Source organism: Pristis pectinata, chromosome 15 (assembly GCF_009764475.1).
Source record: "Pristis pectinata isolate sPriPec2 chromosome 15, sPriPec2.1.pri, whole genome shotgun sequence".
NCBI lineage: Eukaryota > Metazoa > Chordata > Chondrichthyes > Rhinopristiformes > Pristidae > Pristis > Pristis pectinata.
Window position 1 is genome coordinate 41,911,948 of NC_067419.1, and position 15,107 is coordinate 41,927,054.

The following is a 15,107-nucleotide window of genomic DNA, read 5'->3' on the forward strand; positions in this document are numbered from 1 at the left end:
CATCTCAAAGAACTTGTGTGGTGGAATAAAGGACATAAGGTTCTACCTAAATGCATCAAGAAATGCTGAGGCAAAGGTTCATGTTAAGCTTCAATGGATCTGCCCAGAGGTGAGGGGACTGGTGGGATGTCCAGTTTAGCAGAGGCTGCACGGGGATGGGGAGACAAGCAGGACCCCCATCTCAACAACGTGTGGAATACACGCACGTCCTCCAACACATTAACGGCACATACGTGTAACCTTCTAACAGGGGTCAAGTTTTCCCTGCTGGAGCGGCACGGTAGTGTAGCGGTTAGCGTAATGCTATTACAGCGCCAGCGACCTGGGTTCAATTCCCACTGCTGCCTGTAAAGAGTTTGTTCGTTCTCCTCGTGTCTGCGTGTGTGGGTCTCCTCCGGGTGCTCCGGTTTCCTCCCACATTCCAAAGACGTACGGGTTAGGAGCTGTGGGCATGCTGGAAGAGTGCCGACACTTGTGGGCTGCCCCCAGCACCTTCTCAGCAACACAGAAAGATGTATTTCACTGTGTTTCGATGTACATGTGACTAATAAATAAATATCTTATATCTTATCTTATCATATCCCAGAAGATGGACTGATAGGTTAACGGGCTGCTGTAGGTTACCAGCAAGTGTAGGCGGAGAGCAGAAGAGTTGATGAGCATGTGAGATAGAATAAGTGACAGGGGAAGGGGACTGAAGTGTGTGGCCTGAGAGCTGGCAGTGACTAGAATGTCCTGTGTTGTCAAAGACATCGCTTTTCACTTGAGACAGGAACACCCAGGCATCATTATCTATACAGGTGAAAGAACAAAGAGATTGTGTTCGGTTATGTCTTCGGCAAAACTTGGACCAGCTACAAAGTATTTAGGAAGTGAAGGCGCCATACAGCTTGGAAACAGGCCCCTCGGCCCAACTTATTCATGCTGACCACGTTGCTGACCTGAGCTGGTCCAATTTGGCCCATATCCTTTCCTATCCATGTACTCATCCAAATGTGTTGTTGTAGGTGTGGGTAGAAAGGTGGCCAACTTACACAGAGCAAGTTCCCACAAGCAGAGCTGTGATTACAAAGAGGGGATGATGTGTTTTGGTGATAACTGATTGAGGGATCAACACTGGGCAGGGTAACTTCCCTTCATGTACATAACATGAGAGGGTATTCGAAAGAACAGTCGATCTGAAGGATGGCTTAGCGCTCCCTCTGTACAGCACTGGGCGTACGGGGTTAGATTATCCGCTTAAATCCCTGGAAGAGAACTTGAAACAACACAGCAAGAGTGAACTCCCTGCCAGTTTGGCACCTTCGTTCAAGTGCTGCAAAGTACTAATTTCCATTAGCGGTTGATCCTCTTTAGAATGATCACACAAACCAATCATTTTCATCCCGCATTTTAATGAGAGTTACTTAGAAAAATAATTAATCAGGCTCAAGTGAAACTCTTAAAAAAGGTTGCATGACTAAACCAACATGTCACAACAATTACTGGTAATGACTGGCGGTGTAGTTTCCAGGAGATAACATCTAGCTAGATAGACAGAGGGAACAAAATGGAGTAAGCCTTCTACAGTGTACAAAGAAGTAAAAAATTGAATGAAAGACATCAAATTACTTGTCCTTGTAACTTTTCTGTGGATGCATGTAAGAAAATAGCATTCTCTTCAATGAGAGTAACGTCACAAGATCTCTTCAGTTACCTGAAATCAGCGAAACCCTCTTCTTTTGTTAAGAAGGTTGTCAGTTATTGTTGATGGAGTTCCTACTTGATTATATCAGCATAAACTCAATGGAAGTCCCGGTGTACGTTTATTTATATATATTACAGCAAGTTTAGAGATACTGAGCACTTGGCAATCAGGAAGACGAGTCAGGGCAACTGAGGAGTGAAGGAAGATCATGGAATGGTGGACGGAGCTGGGGAGAAATGGTATCAGAAACTCACCAGCAAAATGGCCCTGCAAAAATAAATAGCTGGAGCCCAGTACCAATTCTTCAAATTTAAACATTTTCATTTCTGCACATACACAAGAAATAAATAGAGGCCGCCATCAAAATAGACGATGCTCCAAACCTCTTCAGAACATAAATAACCTATCAGCTATTAACACCACTTTTAAGTAACAATGGTCTACATAATTAATGTATTGACATAACTATCCTCATTGAAGAAATATTGAACAAAGTACTTTAAATTTGTCCTCAAATGAATTAAAGGCTACTAGACGTGAAACGTGAACTGACATGTAGAGATTGGTTGGTTAATAAAATAGGAATATAGGCAAAAATAAAGTAAAACATTTTCACATTGTTTTAACTGGAATTTCATTACAGTTGGTGCATTGAATTTACCTTTCCCTGTTTTTTAATGCTAATCTACCAATAATCAAGACAGAGGCGATGGGAAGCTGTTCAATGTAAAGTGATTGGGACAAGGGTTCGAGGGTTGATGAGGAAAATTGTTCTCACGCAGAGGGTGGTGGGGTCAGGGGCTCGTTGCTTGAAAGGATGATTGAGGCAGAAACCCTCAACAGTTCTTGGGTTAGCCATGAAGAGCCGTGACCTGCAGGGCTACAGACCATGAGATGGAAGATTGGATGAGATTGTGCAGGTCTTTCTCAACCACCATTCACAGGATGGGCCAAACGGCCTCCTTCTATGTCGTAAATTTTTGATATCTTCATGGATTTCTTATGGGTGCCAATACCACCCGGAGCTTCTGTGTGTGTGTGTGTGTGTGTGTGTGTGTGTGTGTGTGTGCGTGCGTGCGTGCGTGCGTGCGTGCGTGAGTGTGTGTGGATGCGATGGGTTGGGGTGAGGGTAGGTAGTTCTCTCCTCCTCTGGTTTTGGTTAGAGGTCAGCAGAAAGATCCTTTCCCAACACATTCCCAATGGCAAGGCAGTGGGAGACACCCAGAAATTCCACCCAGGTGGGTCAATCTTTGACAGGAAGAGAATGACCAGCATGGAGTCTGTCACGCAGTCTGATGTTTTTCTGAGTGTGTCTCATTCACTGAGAGGGAGGCTGCACTCTGTTGCAGTTCATACATTGGATCCCAGAGTCATCACTCCAGGTTCCACTTCTGTCACAACAAGAGTTCAGCGAAGAAACCCAGAGTATCCGCCAACTATCCACCAAGTATCCGTGCTGAGGTCGTCGAGGGAGATCGCTGTGGAAACTCCGCAGCTGGAGTGTAGAGTCCTTGATTCCCAAGCTTCCACAAGTGATCCAATTCCAGGGAGAACCTCACATCTTGGAGCTGCGTCCGTCCTGTCCTTTCCTGGGCTCACATTTTCAAGGTTGGGTCAAAATCCGGAACATTCTACCCAAAAGCGCGGTGGCAACAGTGTGTAGATGGCAGCAATGCAAGAGAAATCTCCCCACTCCTTTAGGGTAGTAAGGAATGGGCATTAAGTGCTGGCCTTTCCTGCGATATCCGAAGAATAAAAAAACATGTCAGTATTATGATTCAAACATGAATATCCTTTGTTGGGCCAGTTGCGTACCTTGAGAATTTAATCTGATTGGATATATCTTTATGATCATTATCCTCCGAGCTCAGGAAGTCAGTAACACCGAGTTGTAGGACTGTGATTTATCTTCACCAGTGAAGAAAATGAGATATTTTAATACTTGGGAGTATCTTGTACTCAGAGTAATGCTTGAAAATTGTGCTTCACAGCTTAAAAAGATAATTTTAAGTTTAAAATACATCTCAACAGTTGACTTTCAAACAGCAGTTGAATTTAATAATGTACATGGGACTGGACATTGGTTGATACCCTTGGAGAATTCGCAGGGTTGTGGTGCTTTGTGTGGATTTAGTGGGAACAATAGCAACCTTATTGTTAAAACAGAAAATACTGGAAACACACAGCAGGTTAGGCAGCATCTGGGTGGAGAGAAGCAGAGGTAACGTTCCAGTCGAAGACCCTTCTGGTTCTATTTCTCTTTCACAGACCCACCTGATCTGGGAGTTTCCAGAATTTTCTGTTTTATTTTAGATTTCCAGCATCTGCAGTTTTTATTTTGATTTTTATGGACCCTGGTTCTTCATATAGGCAAAAACCCTACAGCAAGAACCAGGGGTTAGGCAGGAGCTAGGAGACCAGATTATTGAGTAGATGCTGCTGGATGTGGCCTGCAGTCACATAGGAAGGACAAGCCCTCTTGTCCAATGTTCTCCCACAAGCTTAGCGGGCAGGTGAAGCCACTTAAAGGACATTGAAGCCATCTCGAGGAATTTTTGTGTGTTCTAGAGGATAACACAAGGAGCTGTAAGTAACCCAGTAACCAATCTGTTATTAATCTGAAACTTGGCATCAGATGACAGAGGCTTCATGTTAGCTTTCCTAAAAGAAAAATTAACCATAATTGCGGTTTAAAATCACCAAAAACACTCGAAACTAATTGCTGAAATGCTGATTGTTAAAGGATACAGCAAATGTGAAACAGGATCTCTTGCAGTTCACAAGCCATTTGTCACAGTCTTGTCCCCAGAGAGTGTTTGCACACATTAAGGGTGAGATATTATCAGTGTTCCTCACCTAACCTTGAGTTTGGGGAATCCTTTGCAAGCAAAACACTCCCGTCAAGTATTATAGAGCCTCTTATCTTACATAAATGATCCAGTGGCTCCAATCAGCACAGCAAAGCACTTCTTCAAACTAGATGGCCAATTCTGCCAAGAGAGAGAGAGCGAGGTTGGGGGGTGGGGGGGGGGGGGGGGGTGAGAGAGAGAGAGAGAGAGAGAGAGAGATCCTTTCTTACAAAGTTACTTAAATAATTCCGATTCTTGCTGCTCGCAGCAAGTTAGCAGATCTTCATTAAATTTACAAGAAGAAAATCTGTTTTTTATGCCATTATAATAACAAATAAAATCTTAAATAAACTGGTGAGCACGCTCATGCCAACTTCAGGTAGTTTGGCACAGAATAATTGAACATTACAAAATCTAACTTGTAGAGGCCAAACAACTGTGTTTGGAAGGCTGAGCTGATGTTCTGGAAAAACTGGGCCGTCATTTCATCCGTAGTTCTGGTGGATTTGGCGTAGGTGGGAAATTTGACCAAGTTGTCCACTCCAGCCAGGCGCAGAATATAGTTTGCGTCCTCCTGCAGGCTTTCATATTTCCCTATGAGGTCGTAGTGGATGTGACAGGGGTGGCAGAGAGAGTACACTGTCTCCCAGTGTTCGTTGAAGGGCTCCTCCCTCTGCGTGTGGGGGTTGATGAGGTAGCCCACGAACTCCTCGAATTTCACGTCGTCGCCACTGCGCAGGGCCTCCCGGGTCGCGTTCTTCCGCTGGCGTCGGACGATCTTGGTGCCGTAGCGCTTGTGGAAGGACGTGTTGTACCTTCTGGTGAACTTGTTCCTGTAAGCCGACACCAGCCGCTCAAAGGGCTCGCGCACGAACATGAACTTCAGGTAGTTTTTTAACCGGTGGTTGATCTCTGAGATGCTGTACTGATTGAGGGTCTTCAGGTTTGACGGGATATGAGCCTCGTTGGCCGGGATCTCCATTGGGTCGCTGTACTTGCCCCGTCCTGTGAGAACCATCATTACCCTCTTCCAGTTTGTACACGCCACCTTGGGCACATAGCAGTAGATCAACTTGTGGTCTTCATCTACCACCAGATGTTTGAGGTCATTGGGGGTTAAAACCCGCCGTTTGCGACTCCTGGCATTGTTCGCTCGACACGTCTGGGCAACCTGGTTTCTCCTTATCTGATGCGCGACTTCCGTGCTCGAGAATTCATACTGAAATAAAACACATTAAAGAATTAGCAACGGGCGTGAAGAAGGGAAAAGGCTTGCACTTTTCACATCTCACAGCACTTTACAGTCAATGAACTCCCTCTCACTGGGGCCCACACCTATTCAGCTAAAGACTCGTGCTCATTAGTTTTAGGATTTATTAGCATTAAATCCAGACCACATTGTTCCAGAAATAAAGTTGAGCAGTCCAGCTCATTCTAACTCTCAAAGCTTTTTGATTATTCAGGGCAGCAGCTAAGTTGATAAATTGGTTTATTATTGTCACATGTACCGAGGTACAGTGAAAAGCTTTGTTTTGCAGGCCATCCATACGGATCATTTCATCACATCAGTACATCAAGGTAGTACAAGGGACAAACAATGACAGAATGAGGAATATAGTGTTACAGTTACAGAGAAAGTGCAGTGCAGGCAGACAGTAAGGTACAAGGCCATGACGAGGTAGATTGTTTTAAGATAAGATATCTTTATTAGTCACATATACATCGAAACACACAGTGAAATGCGTCTTTTGCATAGAGTGTTCTGGAGGCAGCCCACAAGTGTCGCCACGCTTCCAGCACCAACATAGCATGCCCACAACTTCCTAATCCGTATGTTTTTGGAATGTGGGAGAAAACCAGAGCACCTGGAGGAAATCCACGCAGACACGGGGAGAACGTACAAACTCCCTACAGACAGCGGCCGGAATTGAACTCGGGTCGCTGGCGCTGTAATAGCGTTATGCTAACTGCAACACTCCCGTGCCTGAGGTCAAGAGTCCATCTTATCATGCAAGAGGTCTGTTCAGTAGTCTTATAACACCTGTCCTTTAGCCTGGAGGTACGTGCTTTCAGGCTTTTGTACCTTCTGCCTGATGGGAGAGGGAAGAAGAGAGAATGTCCGGGGTGGGAGGGGTCTTTGATTATGTTGGCTGCTTTACTGAGGCAGTGAGAAATGTAGAGCCCATGGGGGGGAGGCTGGTTTTTCTGATGTGTCGGGCTGTGTCCACAACTTTCTGCAGTTTCTTGCAGTCTTGGGCAGAGCAGTTGCCATACCAAGCCAGGATGCATCTGGATAGGATGCTTTCTATGGTGCATCTATAACAGTTGGTGAGGTTCAACGGGGACATGCCAAATTTCTTTAGCCTCCTGGAAGTAGAGGCACTGGTGCACTTTCTTGGCCACAGTGTCTACGTGGTTAGAACAGGACAGGCTATTGGTGATGTTCACCCCTTGGAACTTGAAGCTGTCAACCATCTGGGGTTAATGCAGAAGGAGAGCAATACTGAGGTAAAAGATCAGCCAATGATCTTAATGAATGGGACAAAAGGCCGAATGACTTAGTCCTACTTGGCTGAATAGGATGAATATGGAAATATGGTCTCGGTTTGACAACTCCACTTGAAAGACAGAGGTGCTGACAAGGCAGCACACTAGCCTAGAGCCGGTTCTCAAGTCAAGAATGGGATTTGAGCTCACAACCTTATCTGGTCTGGAACTCACTACCTGAAAAGAAGCAGAAACTCTCAGCACATTTAAATAGCACTTGGATCTTGGGGTAGTTTTCTTTATTTGGACCAACACAGACACAAGGGATTGACTAGTCTCCTTCTGCATTGTAAATATTCAATGAGCCACAGCCAAGATCTGCTGACTATCTGTACCAATGTTGTTTCAATTAATTGCAGACTGCCCAGTAAGCCATTCATTAATTTGCAAAAGTCCTTGGAGTCACGCACAGCAGGCAGTGTTCTGCATTTCCGCTTGGAGTATACACATGTGGCTCTCTCCCTGTACCAGATCTACAATGGAATGACCAATCCAGTCACAACTCCCCATCTACACTTTTGTTGTGAATATTGCTGCTACTGTCTCAGTAGGCAGTTGCAATGTAAGGTCAGCATGAACCAATTTCCTTTCATGTTTTACACGGTCTTGCACAGAACTCATTAGAAGGCACAGCGAAATGATTGTGGTCTGACAGACAGCACTGCATCATGTTAATAAACCCCAGACATTACACCTTGTACTGATAGGACAGGCAGCTACAAGACAGAAAACAAAACTCATTACTTCAACTCCCTGCTGCTTCATTCCAAGCAATTCTCTTTCCTTTATATTTGGAGTTTTTAAATTAAATAAATAAGGTACTCAAAGGGGTTTTGAGAGGTTGCTTCCACTGGCTGGAGAGCTCAGAACTAGGGACTGAAATGAGGAGAAATTTCTTCACCAAGAACCTTTGGAATTCTCTCACCCAGAGGTTTGTGGAGGGTCAGGCACTGACCATCCAACACTGGGATCAAAAGACTTTTAGTTAGTTAGGGAATCAAGGGATGTGGGTATCATGTGGGAGTTTGGGTTTGAGTTAGAGGATAGGTCATGATATTAACGATTAGAAGAGTAGGATTGAAGGGATGTACTGCTGACTTCTTTAATGTTCTTATTTAACATACCATCAAATTTTGCATGAGTTCTTAAAGGATAACATGGACCATTTTAAGAGAAAGCCCTGCACATCAGCATTACCTAGCATAGTTGTCAAGCAATCAACACTTCAGCAATTACAAGCAGTGAATCCAGAGTAGGAACTATGTATCAAAGAACTGTGGACACAAGCAGTATGTAGGCCGCTGCTGGGTACTGAACAAGTTCTGTTCTTACAGACATTCATAAGTCAGTTTGGTCCATAAATTGGAAAATACACGAAAATCACACCTCCACAGTTTTGTAATGGCATCAAAAGCACATAAGACTGATAAGAAAGAATAATTACTAAAAGAGGAGAGGAAGAGGAAACTAGCTCTGTTACTCGTAGGAATGAACGTATGTGCATACATCAGACTTTTGAATATAATAATATAATGGGAGCTTGTTCGTATGTAGGGGTGTCTGTAAGTTGGTGTTTGTTACTCTGTCCTAAGCATCTACTTGGTGCTTGGGACAGAGGAACCGTGTAGCAAGGCTCGCTCGAGCAGTACCCGTTTTTCCTGTACTTTGGAGAGAATATTCCTGAGTTTTCTGCCTTGTGTCAATAATGACTGAAGGTTAGGCATCTTAATCCACTCACATCCCAAGTGACTGGAAGAATAGAATGATGGAAAATGACAAACTTGAAGCATAATTTGATATGCCCAAAGATTCAGTTCAGACACTTGAGCTCACTCTAAAGGTGAATCAAATTCATCAATAAAAGGCCATAATTACTGCAGCAGTTGAAGTTCTATCCAGCCTAACCTGCTTTAGGATTCAATATTGAAATTAAATGGAACCCCCATCCTTGTATTAACCTTTGCTGGATCAGAGAGAGGAGAATGTGCAAACAGTGTCTGAAATTAAATGGATGTTCAATCCTCTTATCTCAGAAGTAGAATTCTATTTGCTTGTTGCAAACACAATCCATCATTCTGCATCAGGGCTAACCAGAATATTTTAACCTATACGATAATATGGTGGACATTTTAAGAGTTTGTTGGACATTTCAAGAGTTTGTTCGGCCAATAAGAGGTGTTGGGAAATGAAAGGGGGCTCAATCCATGATTTTTTTGGACATTAACTATCAGAGGAACATCAAGGAGGCATCTCTATAACTTTGGAAAGGAGACCTGTCCATCAACAACACAAACTCAGGGATGTATATAGACCATTCAAATTACCAATACACCATGCGTTAAGGAATATTTCCTGACATCAACTCTGAATGACTTAATCCTAATTTTAAGGTTATACTCACATTTTCTTGAATTAATCCAGACACTGTCTCTAGCTCTTCTATTAAATATTTTGGTCTTCATAAACACATCAATAATATCACCCTGTAACCTTCCATATCTAAAGGATGTACCAGTCTAGTCAATATGAAACCATTCCGCATACCACAGACAATGGATCCTGTATGATGTCCTTAGCTGTTTCTTTAAAAATCCCAAAGGAATGTCTATACCTTAACCACTGAGAGAGGATTGTGATTTTAAATGAAGTCAGTATTAAAACAGATTATTTGAAATACTAGTAGATGTGACTGAATTGACAGTAGAATGGGACAATGTTTATTGTTCTGTTTATTCTATAGCAAGGACAACGTTGTAAAGATTATTATTTATAAAAAAATGTAAGAATCCATTCCTGGTGCAGAGTCCTGCCTGGGTTAGATGTGGAAGGCAAAATTAGGGCTCATTGTCTCACCGTTAGCCCATGTCTAATGGGACTCCACATGAGCTATGAATTAAAGTTTCTATTCTAATGTAATTCTCCATGTTTCTTTGCTTCTGTGTATAATTCTACCTATAGTATAAATAAATCTGAACATTGTGATTTAACTTTCTCAGTCTGATGGTGAAGTATTTTTACATCTTTTGAGTGAAACCAGGATAAGGTGGTGAAGGTCCCTTGAGATCTTTGACATGCTATACAGTGTAACTAGTCAGTCATTATTGACTTACAGTATTCTTTCTTGCCTGTGGCATGTATGAGGGAATACATTTCATTCCATAGGATGTTCGGTCTACTTATGAAAATATGCATTATTGGCACATCATATCGTCAAATAGGGTTGTTGGAGCAATGTCCAAACTCCATTAAATAGAAACCATTGAATTCAAGTAACCAGCAGAGTTATACATTGCCACTACCTTCAGTTTTTTCTACAAATTAAACATCCAGAAATTAAAGGTCAGCTCAATAATAAAAATATAGTTTAAGTAACTTGAGGAGTTTGCTTAAAATGTGCTCTCTGTTCAAGATTGCGATTAAATTATCTCCTCCCTCACCCAGAACATTAATGTCCCTGCCCTGAGACTCAGAATATCTTGTTTTGTACAACCCTAATCATTTACCTTTAAACAATTAAGCTGCTGGTTGTTAGAACTAATGGTGTTAAGAAATCATGCCTTTTCTGATTAAACGCCAAGGTCACAAAATCAATTGCAAGAGACCTGTTTATTTCTAAAGACACAACAATGCTTTTTATCACATTTATTTTAAAGAGTTAACTTTATAATGTCTGAAAAACTTAAGCATACACTGCCAAGCCGGAGCTAATCCATTGTCTTACAGAAATTATTACTTTGCCAAATGTGTTTTGTTAAAAATATCCTTCTGAATTTCCTTAAGGAGGAACAGTTGTACCAATCAGTAACTCTACTACTGCAGAGATGGTAGATTGGGTTTCCAATCCAGAATGGATGCAGATGAGTTAGGCTGAACCCACATTTATTGTGTTTAATAATGTACTGTGCTGCTGCTGCAAAAAACTAATTTTCATGGTACTTATACCCTGTGTATGCCCATGACAACAATAAACTTGAACCTGAACCTTAGATAACATTAGTTTATATAAATATATAAGATATCTTTATTAGTCACATGTACATCAAAACACACAGTGAAATACATCTTTTTGCGTAGAGTGTTCTGGGGGCAGCCTGCAAGTGTCGCCACGCTTCCGGCGCCAACATAGCACGCCCACAACTTCCTAACCCGTACGTCTTTGGAATGTGGGAGGAAACCAGAGCACCCGGAGGAAACCCACGCAGACACAGGGAGAACGTACGAGCTCCTTACAGACAGCGGCCGGAATTGAACCCGGGTCGCTGGCGCTGTAAAGCGTTACTCTATATGGCATTTCTGGTTGATGCCTTGGGTTAAACTGCCCACAAAATTCATTCCAGACTCTGCCCTAACTTGCACCAAGCCCTGTTCACCCAACCCGCTATGCTAACCTAGCCCTGGTGAAGCAATGCTTTGATTTGAAAATCTTCATCCCTATTTTCAGGGTCCCTCCATGGCCTCACCCTTTCCCTTCTTTGTGATCTCCACTAACCAATAACCCTCCAGGATCTCTGCATTGTTCTGTCCCCTGCACATCCCTGCCTTTGACTGCTCTGCCATTGGTGGCCATGGCTTCAGCTGCCCACGCAGTTGTCTCTGGAATTCCCCCCCTCTCTTTCCTTTTCTAAGATGATCCTTAAAATCGACATCATCTGATCTTATATTTCATTAGTATGACTAGCAAATAGAACATGGAACAGTATGGCACAGGAACAGGCCCTTCAGCCCACCATGTCTGTGCTGAGCACGATGCCAAATTAAACTAAATCTCTTCTGCCTGCACGTGATCCACATCCCTCCGCTCCCTGCATATTCGTGTGTCTATCTAACAACCTCTTAAATGCCACTTTTGTGTCTGTTTCCACCCCTGGCAACCCATTTCCAGGCACCCACCACTCTCTGTGTAAAAACTTTGCCCTTTCACCTTAAATGCATGTCCTCTAGTACTTGATATTTCTACCCTAGTTAAAAGATTCAGACTGTCTAAAATATTTTCATTTAACAATGTTCCCTAATATAAAGAGCCTTGGGAAAACCTTTCTCCTTTAGAGGTACTATATAAATGGAGCTGTTGACCGTCTTGTACCTCTTATGCATTATGAATTTCTTATTCAAACACTTTGTTGCTATGCCCTCATTTATATGTGCCCTGAGCTCTGGAACTTCCACACGAGGTTTTTGCAAAATACAATCGTACAGTGTGCCTGCTCTGCCTTTCTAAGACTTCCTTGATCATCCACAAGTACGCAGTGGCGCAGCTAGTACAGCCGCTGCCTCGCAGCTTCAGTGACCCGAGCTCAGTCCTCAGCTCTGGTGCTGCGTGCGTGGAGTTTGCACGTTGTTGTAACCAGGTAGGTTTCCCCAAGGCTGCTCCAGTTTCCTTGCACATCCCAAAGGTGTGCGGGTCAGTGGGTTAATTGGCCGCTGTAAATTGCCCCTCGTGTGTAGGTGAAAACTGGAAGGGGGGGGGGGGAGTTGATGGGAATGTGGGGAGATGAGGTTGCAGGGAAATTCAGTGATGGAATGGGATTGCTCTGTGAGCCAGCTTAGATTTGATGTTCTGAAATGGCCTCTTTCTACCTCGTAAAAAAACTATGGAAATAAATGAATTTAGGGTCACAGAAACAGGCCCTTCAACCCAACTCGTCCATGCCGACCAAGATGTTTATCTGAGCTAGTCCCATTTGCCTGTGTTTGGCCCATATCCCTCTAAATCTTTTCCTTCCATGTGCCTAAATGTCTTTTAAACACTGTAACAGTACCCGACTCTGCCACTTCCTCTGGCAGCTCGTTCCATCTTGACCTTAGATCTCACCATTGATCAGCAGGAATGCCAGCAATCCGATCAGGAATTGGCACAAGAGTGTAATCTGAGACTTGTGATTGTATTAATGTTGTGGCTCTGGTATCACATGAGTCAGGGATAAAATGGGACTTCCAGGATTTATTGATAGGTTGGTTGATTCTGTTAATTGACGTTTTCTTTGGTTCTGACATAGAAATCATGAGTAGCTTTATGCAGCTGTGAGCAGCTAACGGTATTGGTATTGGTTTATTATTGTCACTTGTACCAAGGTACAGTGAAAAACTTGTCTTACATACCGATCGTACAGGTCAATTCATTATACATTGCAGTTACGTTGAGTTAGTACAGAGTCCATTGAGGTAGCGCAGGTAAAAACAATAACAGTACAAAGTGTCACAGCTACAGAGAAAGTGCAGTGCAATAAGGTGCAAGGTCACAACAATGTGAGGTCAGAGGCTATCTCATTGTATAGGGGAACCGTTCAATAGTCTTATCACAGTGGGGTAGAAGCTGTCCTTAAGCCTGGTGGTATCCCTCAGGCTCCTGTATCTTCTACCTGATGGAAGAGGAGAGAAGAGAGAATGACCCAGGTGGGTGGGGTCTTTGATTATGTTGGCTGCTTTGCCAAGGCAGCGAGAGGTATAAACAGAGTCCAAGGAGGGGAGGCCGGTGTCCTTCCCTTAAACCTGATGAGCTCCTGCTACTCAGGCAGGGAAGGGGAAAGATAAACCAGCACTTGATTAATTGTTAAAATCAAAAATACTGCAGATGCTGGAAATCTAAAATAAAAACAGGAAATCCTCAGCAGGTCAGGCTGCACCTGATTAATTGTTAACTTTAGTTTGCTGAGGAACCAAACTAGTTGTTAACCCCATTAAACTCAGTCAGATTAAACATCGACCTGATTGCTTCAACCTCTCAAGATTACAATGAGGTCCCATTTTCCACCAGCAACGAATACAGGGTATGCAAGGAACCACAGAGCACAGGGGTGCAACTGGCCAGCTGTTCTGTTTCATTCTGGTGAACACGAGAAAGGTCTGGACCACGTTCTGTAATCCAGGCTGAAAGCAAGACAGCATGCATCTCATAGCAGTGTCCTGGAGAGATACAGCACAGAAATAGGCTCCTCAGCCCACTGAGTCTGTGCCGACCATTAACCACTCCTTTACACCAATCCCACATAAATCCCTTTCTCCCTACATCCTATCAACTACCCCCAGATTCTACTGCTCCCCTACATTCTTGGGGCAATTTACAGCAGTCAATTAACCTACCAACCTGCATGTCTTTAGGATGTGGGAGGAAACGGAACACCCAGGGGAAACCTAGATGGTCACAGGGAGAATGTACAAACTCCACACAGACAACACCCAAGGTCAGGATTGAACCCAGGTCTCCTGACAACATCTAGTAGAGCAGCTGTTGTTGAGGCAGTGGCTCTATTAGCTGCGCCTTCTCTCCTCTCCCATCAGGCAGAAGATACAGGAGCCTGAGGGCACGTACCACCAGGCTCAAGGACAGCTTCTATCCCACTGTGATAAGACTATTGAACAGTTCCCTTATACGATGAGATGGACTCTTGACCTCACAATCTACCTTGTTATGACCTTGCACCTTATTGTCTACCTGCAATGCACCTCCCTGTAGCTGTGACACTTTACTCTGTACTCTGTTATTGTTTTTACCTGTACTACCTCAATGCACTCTGTACTAACTCAATGTATCTGCACTGTGTAATGAATTGACCTGTACGAACGGTATGCAAGACAAGTTTTTCACTGTACCTCGGTACAAGTGACAATAATAAACCAATACCAATACCCACTGCGTTACTCTATCTTGTATTAATGGTAACTCATGGGATAATAGTAGACATACATAGGAGGACTCCTCTTGTTCACACAGCAGATATGCTACTTTATCCTACACACACCTCGCATTTTCCTTCTCATCCTCAATGTCATCAGACATCCCAGAGTGCTTTGCAGGAGCACTGACAAACAATATTTAGTACCACGCCACGACATTAGGATAAATAGTCAAAACTTGTTTAAAGGAAGGCGGAGAAGCAGTGAGACCGAAGGAGGGAATCCAGGAGTTGAGGATCTGGGCCCGCTTGAGACACGACCACCAAGGTCAGAGAGCTTAAGATTCATGCTGCCAAGGGGTAGGAGCTGGAGGATCCCAGCTGGAGGATTCCCACAGCGGCTTCAACCAT

At 43.5% G+C, this 15,107-nt stretch overlaps 1 protein-coding gene across 2 annotated transcripts in view; it reads right to left on the reverse strand.

The window, feature by feature from the left end:
• Positions 1–2,681: 2,681 nt before the first annotated feature.
• Positions 2,682–15,107, reverse strand: part of chst11 (carbohydrate (chondroitin 4) sulfotransferase 11) — a 174,779-nt gene continuing 162,353 nt past the window's right edge. For both annotated transcript variants that reach the window (XM_052030644.1, XM_052030643.1), the window contains exon 3: positions 2,682–5,755. In XM_052030644.1, coding sequence (XP_051886604.1) covers positions 4,901–5,755 — 855 coding nt within the window. In that variant the 3' untranslated portion in view covers positions 2,682–4,900. The remainder of the gene's footprint in view (positions 5,756–15,107) is intronic.